The sequence below is a fragment of the Berghia stephanieae genome, chromosome 8 (assembly GCF_034508935.2).
Source record: "Berghia stephanieae isolate SIO BIC M18660-M18661 chromosome 8, UCSD_Bste_1.3, whole genome shotgun sequence".
NCBI lineage: Eukaryota > Metazoa > Mollusca > Gastropoda > Nudibranchia > Aeolidiidae > Berghia > Berghia stephanieae.
The window spans coordinates 31100909-31110908 of NC_088367.1; the positions used below are offsets into that span (position 1 = coordinate 31100909).

At 38.5% G+C, this 10000-nt stretch overlaps 1 protein-coding gene across 2 annotated transcripts in view; it reads right to left on the reverse strand.

The window, feature by feature from the left end:
• Positions 1-10000, reverse strand: part of LOC144977827 (uncharacterized) — a 48529-nt gene that overhangs the window by 27525 nt on the left and 11004 nt on the right. For both annotated transcript variants that reach the window (XM_078923227.1, XM_078923225.1), the window contains exons 4-6: positions 7021-7106; positions 5402-5549; positions 1707-2000 (exon numbers count right to left, since the gene is read on the reverse strand). In XM_078923227.1, the coding sequence (XP_078779353.1) occupies positions 1707-2000; positions 5402-5549; positions 7021-7106 (528 nt within the window). The remainder of the gene's footprint in view (positions 1-1706; positions 2001-5401; positions 5550-7020; positions 7107-10000) is intronic.

Below are 10000 nucleotides of genomic sequence, written 5' to 3' on the forward strand. Positions count from 1 at the left end.
GAAACCAATCCTCTGGAGGACTCGAAAGATGTCTGTAATACATCGGGCGATTGATCTTCTGGTTTCAGAGTATGTTGGTATCTTATTTTCAAGGCTAAATAAATGCTGGTCGTCAGAGTTATCTCAAAGGACAACGCTAGAGCTGTAACGATTATCCACTCATAACCGGTTTTCCGCGGATTTAAAACAAACTTGGACGGGTAGTCAACGGATAAAACAGACCCGTTCAACGGATAAACAATTTTATTCGTCCAACGAATAATCATCATGAACAAATCATTGAATCACTAATCCACTTATCACTCATTTAACTGAGTCGGGTCGTAGCCATCGTTAATTTATAGATAGTATGAAATTGACGTCACTCGGGTCTTTGTTAATTGTTATTGATTTTTGCCATCCGTGTTTATGAGTAATTCTCACTAAACGGTGTTTACCAGACTATAAACGTTCAATGTTATATACATCATTTTGTGTGTTGGTCCATTATACTTCCGGATGGCACTGTTGTGAGCTACTTAGCCAAGCGCATACTGTCTATAGCCCTGCACTAACCAAAAAGGAAGTCAAAAGACAAGTCTTTGGCCGCAAACGAAAACAAATCGTGAGTTGTATTCAAAAGATAGTATGCGCTTGGCCAAGGAGTTCACAACATTGCCATCCGGAAGTATAACGGACCAACACACAAACTCTGTGTAACCATGAACTTTTATAGTCTGGTTAATACAGTTTAGTGAGAACAACTCACAAACGCGGATGGCAAAAACAATAACAAAGGCATGAGTGACGTCATCTGCATACTATCTATAGGTCAACCGATGGACTCACTTGTTTCCTTGAGCCAAGCTCAACGACAACTCACAAGATGGTGCTCAAACTAAAAAATGACGTCAAACTATAAGTCCTAGAGGGTTCTTGTGTCAGGCTTTTGTTAACGGTGGCTACGATCGCATTGCGTTGCGTCATGTGATGACGTAGACCTAAACGGTGTTGGCGACACTGATGCTGTTGTGGCGGAGTCATCAAAGGGTTATATTGTTGCTGCAGACGCCAATTTAGTATTTTGAAAAATAAAAATTAGATCAAAAAATTTAATGACCGTTTACTAAACGATCGCCTTCCTTTCCGAACTGTATATTACTTTGAAGAATTTCAAGTTTGCAGTTCCCCAACTCTCATTCGTATTATTATTATTACTATTATTATTATTATTATTATTATTATTATTATTATTATTATTATTATTATTATTATTATTATTATTATTATTATTATTATTATTATTATTATTATTATTATTATTATTAATTCATTAATTCATTCATTCATACATCCATTTATTTGTTATTATTATCATTACTATCACTACTTTTAATACTACTACCACTGCTACTACTTCTACTACTACTACTACTGCTACTACTACTACTACTACTACTACTACATATACTCCTACTACCTCTAATATTACTACTACTACTACTACTACTACTACTACTACTACTACTACTACTACTACTACTACGCTTCTACTACTACTACTACTACTACTACTACTACTACTACTACTACTACTACTACTACTACTACTACGCTACTACTACTACTACTACTACTACTACTACTACTACTACTACTACTACTTCTACTATACTGCTGCTACTGCTGCTGGTGGTTCTGCTATTACCACGACCTAAACTACTCACATATGTATAGAAAGGTGACAACTGCGATCTCAGTTGTTCCAGCATTAAGTTTTACTTCACAAATGCATTTCTTCTCATGACTACTTGGCAGGAGGAAAACGTTTTGTTGGATTTTCCTTGATATAACAACTTCCTTCGTTTCAATGCATGACAGTATCAAGGAATGTATGCCCAGTTTGTAGCCTGTTACGGTGCAGGTGACCGAGTGACTTCCCTCAGTGGAGAAGGTGTAAGTTACATTCTCTGCACTCTTTCCGTTATCAACAGATATTACAGGGCGACTGTAACAAGGGACTGTAAATCACAAATTGATAATAATGCTGATGAAGTTGGTGATGAAAAAAAAAAAAATAATAATAATAATAATAATAATAATAATAATAATAAAAATAATAATAATAATAATAATAATAATAATAATAATAATAAAATTAATAATAATGGAAACAATATTATTCAAAGAATGATAATAAATAGACAATAATAATACGTAAAAATATTAATAATATAATAATAATACGTAATAATATTAATAAAATTAATAATATTGATGATAATGATGATGATGATGATGATGATGATGATGATGATGATGATGATGATGACGACGACGACGATGATAGTAGTATCGTTCGGCTACACTTCTATGTTCAAGGTATCAATCCAGGTTCTGAAATCGTCATCACATTTGTTGATGGTTTCAAATCCCCCTACAAGTTTTGTCTCTGGGCAATCTAGTACGAGGTGGTTTGCATCTTGTGGTGCTTGGTTGCACTTTGGGCATGTTGGTGATTCTTGGAGCCCCCATTTGTGCATGTTGGCAGCTGTTCTTGTATGTTTTGACCGTAGTCTATTTGCAGCTACCCAGTATTTTCTTGGTTGATCCTGTAGACCTGGGAGACTTTTACAGGGATCTTCAATTAGTTCCCCTCCTGTTGGTTCATTCCTTTTCTATTCCTCGCACCAGGCTTCTTGCGTGTTGTAGTTTTCTTTCTTTGATAGGTAGAAAGGTGAACGAGATTTTAGTCTTGATGTTGGGGGCGCAGTTTTGTATATGGTTTGCAGAGGAGTTCCACTATCCTCTTCAGCTCTGGATATCCATTTCTGTGTTGCATCCTCTCTACTCAAGTGCTATAGAGAGATCAATAAACACTGTGCCTGTTTTTAATTTCTTTTCAAATCCATTTTCAATTAAGGAGGTGAGGGCAAGGACCTGCTCGGTTGTGCATCTATTTCGTTGAAACCCTGCCTGTTCAATTGGGATTATAGGATTCAAGTAAGGGGTTATTCTTGTTAATATTATTGTTTCTAGTAGTTTGTAGAGGCAACATAGTAGAGAGATGGGTCTATAGCTAGATCGCTGTGTTGCTGGTTTTCCTGGTTTGAGGATGGCTATAACTCTAGCACGTTTCCATGTTTGTGGGTATCTTCCTTTGTCAAGTATGTCAGACATTACGGCAGCCAACCAGTTATTTGCGCTGTGTCCAAGGTGTGTTATCATATCTGGATATATTCCATCGATCCCTGCTGCTTTTCCATTATTCTTACTTTGGATACCTTCATGTATTTCTTCGTGACTGATTGGGAAGGTCCACATTGAGCCAGATGATGGGAGAGAGTCGAGCGTTTTTCTGTATTCCTTGCGGATATTTCTTTCGAACATCTGATCTGGAACGTGTTGTCCACGTTACTTAATTTCTTGTGCCACAGTATCTGCGGACACGAGTGGAGCGGTTTTGGTTCCGTTGTTTTCAGGGTTAAGTTTCCTAATCAGTTGCCAAGCATGTCGACTCGAGTGTCTCATATCCAAGTTTTCTACTGTGTCAATCCATCTTTGTTTTCTGTCCTCTTGAAGGGTATTTAATAGCTGTCCCGCTACATCCTGGTCTTGGGTTTTTTCATATTGTTCGAGAAGTTTTTCACTCGCGTCTGACTAGCATGAAATGTGCCACTGTCTGACTCCTCTTGGGATGTATTTTTTAGCACATGTCAGTATCAGTTTGCTAAATCTCGGTATGTTATCAGCCGATGATGGAATTCTTGGGCATACTTTCTCTACATATGACGTGTACTCCTCCCAGTTTGCTTTTTTCAAGTTCCACCTTGGTTTGGCAATAGCTTCCTTTCTTGCGATTTCTATTCCAGTTGTTATGACAACAGGTCTATGCTGGCTATTTGGAAATGCTCCAAGGACTTCTCTAGATGCTTCAAGTGGTTTGTGATTCTTGTCTTTCGTCACAAGTGCCAGGTCAGGGGTGTATTCTTTCTTCCAGCGAGCTGATCTGAAAGTTCCACAGCTATTTGGGGTATAAAGAAGATGAGCATCGACTTGGTTTATCCATGCCTGTAGTTTGATGCCTGGTGGGTTGGCTTCTTTGTATCCCCAGTTATTGTGGTGGCTATTAAGATCTCCAATAATCAGTGCACGATGTTGCAGATGTTGTTTTGGTGGTTCAGACCATTTGATCGATGGAGGTTTGTAGATGTTTGTGATCTCCAGGTTCCCAACTTTTATTGTGCTTCTCTGTGTACCAGTGTCATCAGTTGTACCTCCAAGGTCGTACACTTGTTCTGGGTTTCTGGCGTATATGCTTATGCCATATTTTGGGTGGGATTGTTTGTTGACTTCTGTATATCCGGCAATGTTGGATCTGGATGGAACTGACTGATGATCCAAGTGTGTTTCTTACAGAAGCAGGATATCAATACTATGGCCTTTAAGAAGTCTACTTAGATAGTCACATTTTTGCATTGAAATGCCTTCCACATTAAGAGACATTATTCTCAATCTTTCTCCTAGTACGATGTTGTTTTGTAATATGTGGTTGAAGTCTTGTTTATTTTTCGAGGCTGCAGGACTTCGTTCAGCAGCTACGAGAAGAAGAAGAAGAAGAAGAAGAAGAAGAAGAAGAAGAAGAAGAAGAAGAAGAAGAAGAAGAAGAAGAAGAAGAAGAAGAAGAAGAAGAAGATTGTAAATTGAAGAGTGGTTTTCCAAAACTCCTTAACTCCGTTCTCCCATTTCGAGATATTGAGGACAATTTCCCCTAAACTTTGTCATTCGGCCTATTATTTTATCATATTTAAACTTCAAATTCACATAAATCTAGGAAAATACTTGTGCCAAAATGATGCGTAAAACAAAGTTTACGTTTCAATTTATCTCATGGATGGAAAATCTCAAAAAGAGAAAAATCGATTTAACGAGTTTCAGAAAACCAGCCTTCAATTCATTTTTTACCATCTGGTTCGTCCCGAATTAATACCGAATGGAGGCAATGGGTACATTTGAAGAGAAAAGTAAAATATGTGAATGTGACACATATAAAGGGGAACAACACAAGGTAAACAACGTTTCCGCTGGTTCTTCATGTTACATGCAGAGACAAAGACGAGAAAGAGAAACTAAAACAAAAAATTATGTACATGCACATACATACACACACACACACACACACACACATATATATATATATATATATATATATATATATATATATATATATATATATATATATATATACTCTCTCGTCACTATCTGCGTGTAACCAAAGAAAGGCCAAAGGCCTAAACTTTGTTTACTTTAAGTTGTCCCCTTTTATTCCCTTTATTTTTCTCTCAATTTCATCTGTTCACCTCTTGCTTTCGGACTTACATTAAATGTCGCAGACAAAACAAAACCACAGAGACTTACTTACCTTTCGCTTCACAAATACTACCGAACATTCTGAAGCAACTGGATGACGTCCAAGAGCCATTGTCTCCAAAGTCCAAGGACACGCATGATTTGATGGATGGATTCTCTATGTTTCTGTTGAAGTGCCACAACTCATATCCGGTTTCGGTCTGAAAACGAGGGAGACCACTCTGCTTTTTTAAAAGGTCTCACATGACATAACAATTAATTCCGTTTTAATCACTAAAATTTAAAAAAAAATAACAACAAACTTGACGGGTTGTTATTCCTATATTAACAAAGATTGTATGGAGAAAAAATTTATTATTATTATTATCATTTTTTAATACAATTATCACATTTTAACGGATGAACAAAGATAGTTCAAAATATCACGGTCTTGTGGTATGACACTCGCTTTCGGATCTGAAGGTCCCGAGTTTGAGCCTCGCTCAGCGCATAGCTGAATCCTTGGGAAGAGGCTCTCTACTCACATTCTCTCACCGCACTCAGATGTAGAATGAGTACCTGGCCACATGAGAGCCTTGTCTCTGTGGGGAAAAGTTTGCAAATCGCCTAATAGGCGTTTTGCCTCGTTCTACATGTTACATGTTGCTGTTGGTCAAAGACCCGTTGTATAGGCATTTTTAGCACATTTAGTGGGTATTGCTCTATATACAAGCTCGAGTTTTTTTTGGTTTTTTTTTGGGGGGTGGGGGTGGGAGGGGGTTAGAGACAGTTCGATACAATGGGGCCTCTTTTGATTTGTATCCCACCACATCTGAACAGTATTATATCGATGTGATTTAAATGTTAACGAATTGAATTTATAGAGAGAACGAAGTCATTAGGTCTTTGTTATCGTTTTTTTTGGCCATCTTTGTTTATAAAAAATTATCACAAAACTGCGTTAACGAGACTTTTAACGTTCAAGGTTACACATTATTTGTGTGTTTGTACGTTACACTTGTAAATCACTTTTTAGCACGTTTAGTGGATATTGCTCTATATAAAAGCTCAATTTTGTAAGTGGAAGTAAGATGTGAAAAAAGAGTTATTTAATTGAAGGATATGTGACCTGCAGACTCAATATGGTATTTTGTGAGAATGAACCAGACTTCGAGAAATGAATTATTTAAACTTTAAAAAATAATCCAAACTATACGAAATTTCCGACATTTTATCTTTAAGAATACGGTATTCGGTCTTCTAAAAATACAACAAAAATGATTAAGAACCCAGTCTCAAACGTTTGGTTATAAATTCAATTGTTAGCATATAAATAGGGTTCAACAGTCGTGCCGTCACTTCCCTCATAATGACGCATAGTAACTGGTTCTAAACTATCGGAACAATGGCGGACTCCATTATCTCCGTTCACCGCCCATATGAAATACTTCTCCGACGAGCATAAAAGTGTATCCAGAGGAGAAAAACATTATGAATCTGATCACGTTTTGACTCATACATTCTGATCAAATGACATGTGAAAAAGTTCTAGCCAGCATGAAGAATAAAAAGTACCGAATTTCTTTATTTAGAACCAATCTGCTGGTTACTGGCCGGGCATGACATCAGAATATTGAATCCTATTGCCCCTACAAAATACCGTTCTGAGGCGATGGGGGACAAGGTACATACCAGATTTCGTCCGTCCGTCCACTCAAACACGCTCGTTATTCTGAGGTTACTCAGACCAATCCAGTAGATACTCTCCCGCCAACTCTCTGCGTGTCAAATGAAATATTTTCAAACTTTACGTTAGGCCTCTGGTTGGTACCCAGGGGTCCCGATAGCTCAGTTGGTAGGCTAGAGCACTCGCTTCACACGCAAAGGGACCGAGATCGATACCGAGTGCAGTCCAGGTTGTTGTTATTTCTCTGAACCCCCTGTCCACGCAACAGTGATTGGGTAGCTGGGTGTGCTAGATCTGACGGAAAGTAATTTGCGATCAACTAGCGTCCTATCCTAAGGGTAGCAAGCAATTGATATTGTCCGGAATAAAATCCGGCTCCATGGGCCATATGTCTCTGAAGGTCTACTTATTGTCTGGTCAGTACCCATAATATCTTAAAATGTTGTGATAAAAATCGTTCTATTAAAAACAATTATAAAATTGTCAAAATAGCCAATTACGCAATCCGATCTCTCGTCATCATTGACCTTTTTAGTATAAAGTTCAACTTACGACATTTTGTGTGTCGATCTCATCAAGATCAACACCTATTTATTTACGTGACTGAGCTTGTTTCAATTGTATGATTAGTATTATTTTTAAAGATCTAAACTTCTCCTCTGACATCATCTCTAAACCCTGCTTCAGATTATGATTATAGTTGTGGTAGCAGACTTATATATTGCGTTTCGCCTAAGTCTCTTAGGCGTAACAATTTGTATAATCGAGTCTGTAAACCAGATCAAATGGATTACTTATACTTTTCCCCATCATCCCTCTTGTCGTATATGTATAGTCCATCGACCACAGCAAGTCATTGCCCTCTATCCTGAATTTTTTTTTCATTTTTTTTCCCCCAGATAATTCCCATTTTCTCTGTATCTGCATCAAGGTTTAGTCTTCAGGTCTTTCCTTATTTTTTCTTCTTTTAAAAAGTGAGCTTTTATATAGCGCAATATCCATTAAACGTTCTCAGAGCGCTTTACAAGGGGTCCCTGACCAACAGAAATGCTTAACACGTAGAACGAGACACGACGTCTATTAGGAGATATTACAATTTTTCCGACAAAGACAACGCGGTTTACCGCCAGGTACTCATTGTAAACCTGAGTACGGTGAGAAACGTGAAAAAGAGCCTTTTCCAGGGACTCAACTATGCGTCACGCGAGGCTCAACCCCAAGACCTTCCGCTCCGAAATTGAGTATCATACCACTACATCAAATAGCCGCACGTTTTCCTTTGGGTTTCATTTCAGTTCGTGTTGTGTTATGGGCCTCTTCCTCGAGGTGTTCCCTAGCTACCTCCATCTCCTGCGACGGATTTAATTTCCGCCGGTAGCTGGATGGTGAGTTCTCCGATGGGCTGTGTTTCTTGTGATGCCATGCCAGAGAATTGTATTGGCAAACTGCCAGAAATTAAACTTTGAATAATGAATCTTGAATATTAATCTTTAAGGGTCTTCTGGGGACAGCTGATGAGAAAACTAATTTCCTTTTTGTTGTCATTTTGCCCCCCCCCCCCCCCCCCCTGTCTTTGCCCATACAATAAGACTGACTGGACGGTTAGGCACTGTTTTGTGGCCCGAGATGTTCCTGATACTGGAGGTAAGTTGCTGTAGCCTCCACACCTGCATCTGTGCCACACTGCATCTCAATGCTGCTGCCTAGACATGTAAAAGTTTCAACATCGTCCGGTTCACTTCCACGTAATTTGATGTAGTCTTATCATTTCTGTGTTGATTCTAACCATCTTTGTCTTTTCACTCATAGATCCTGTTGCCAAGTTGTGATGCTATTAATTGCCAGTTCTGTCGTCTTAGTGCTAACCCACACCAGAGACTGACTCCGACGACCCGGCACTACCGTCCTCTGTAGTCTTCTGGATAAAGACGTCGGGCACGGACAAAATATACTAAGAATAAAGAGAAGAGCCGCTAGACCTACACATACCAAGCTCGAAAAAAAAATACGGCGGGTTCTTGGTATCGGTAGGCCTAGCAGCTCTTCTCTTTATTCTTAGTATTTTGTCCGTGCCCGACGTCTTTATCCGGAAGACGGCAGTGCCGGGTCGTCGGAGTCAGTCTCCGGTGTGGGTTAGTCCGTACCTTTGTGACTTTACCATATGCAATGACAAAATGGTGCTCTCTAACATATGTCATAGAGAGGGCGAGTATATCTGGGTTTCTGTAACAATAAAACGATAGTAACTTCTCTTTTTATACCATGCAAAAAGTAGTCCTTCAGAGACATTAGGCCCATGGAGCCGGAGTCTGTGGCAAAGTACTTTCTACCAGATCAAAAAGACCCAGCTACTAATTCACTGTTGGTTAGACAAGGGGTCAGAAAAAAAACGACTGCACCTGGTATCGATCTTAGTCTATTTTTGTGGGAAGCGAGTACTCTATCTACAAATTGAACTAATGGGGCCCCTTATTGAATGCAAATTTGTTGCAAAATTCGTCTCTCCAGCTACCTAATTACTGAATAGATCATAGTTATCTAACCTATCCAGCCTTGCACAAAATAAATCTTGGTCTTTTAAAATATTTTATATTGACACTCAAAATACAAAGAAATGGTAGGCGCGTAAAATAATGCTACACAGACCAAATACAGTCTGGTCTCTATAATCCGAGAACCTCCTTTTCACAGCATTTCACCGGATTATAGAGACGTCCGGATAGTGGAATCGGTATTTAAAGTGGCATTTTATGATGTTTTGACCTCAGACCTTGGTCCGCTAAGCCTTTAATTGCATCAAACAACAATAGAACTATAGATACCGCTTTCATCATTTGGCCAATGCGTTGTTTATTAGAATTCGTTAAATTTATGTAATTTTTTATCTTGGGGCTGGAGTTGAGACGTTTGAATTTGTTGCTTTTTTGTTTTTGCTTATTATGCTTATCTTCTTCTCTTTCAATGTGTTACTGTTTTTATTTATTT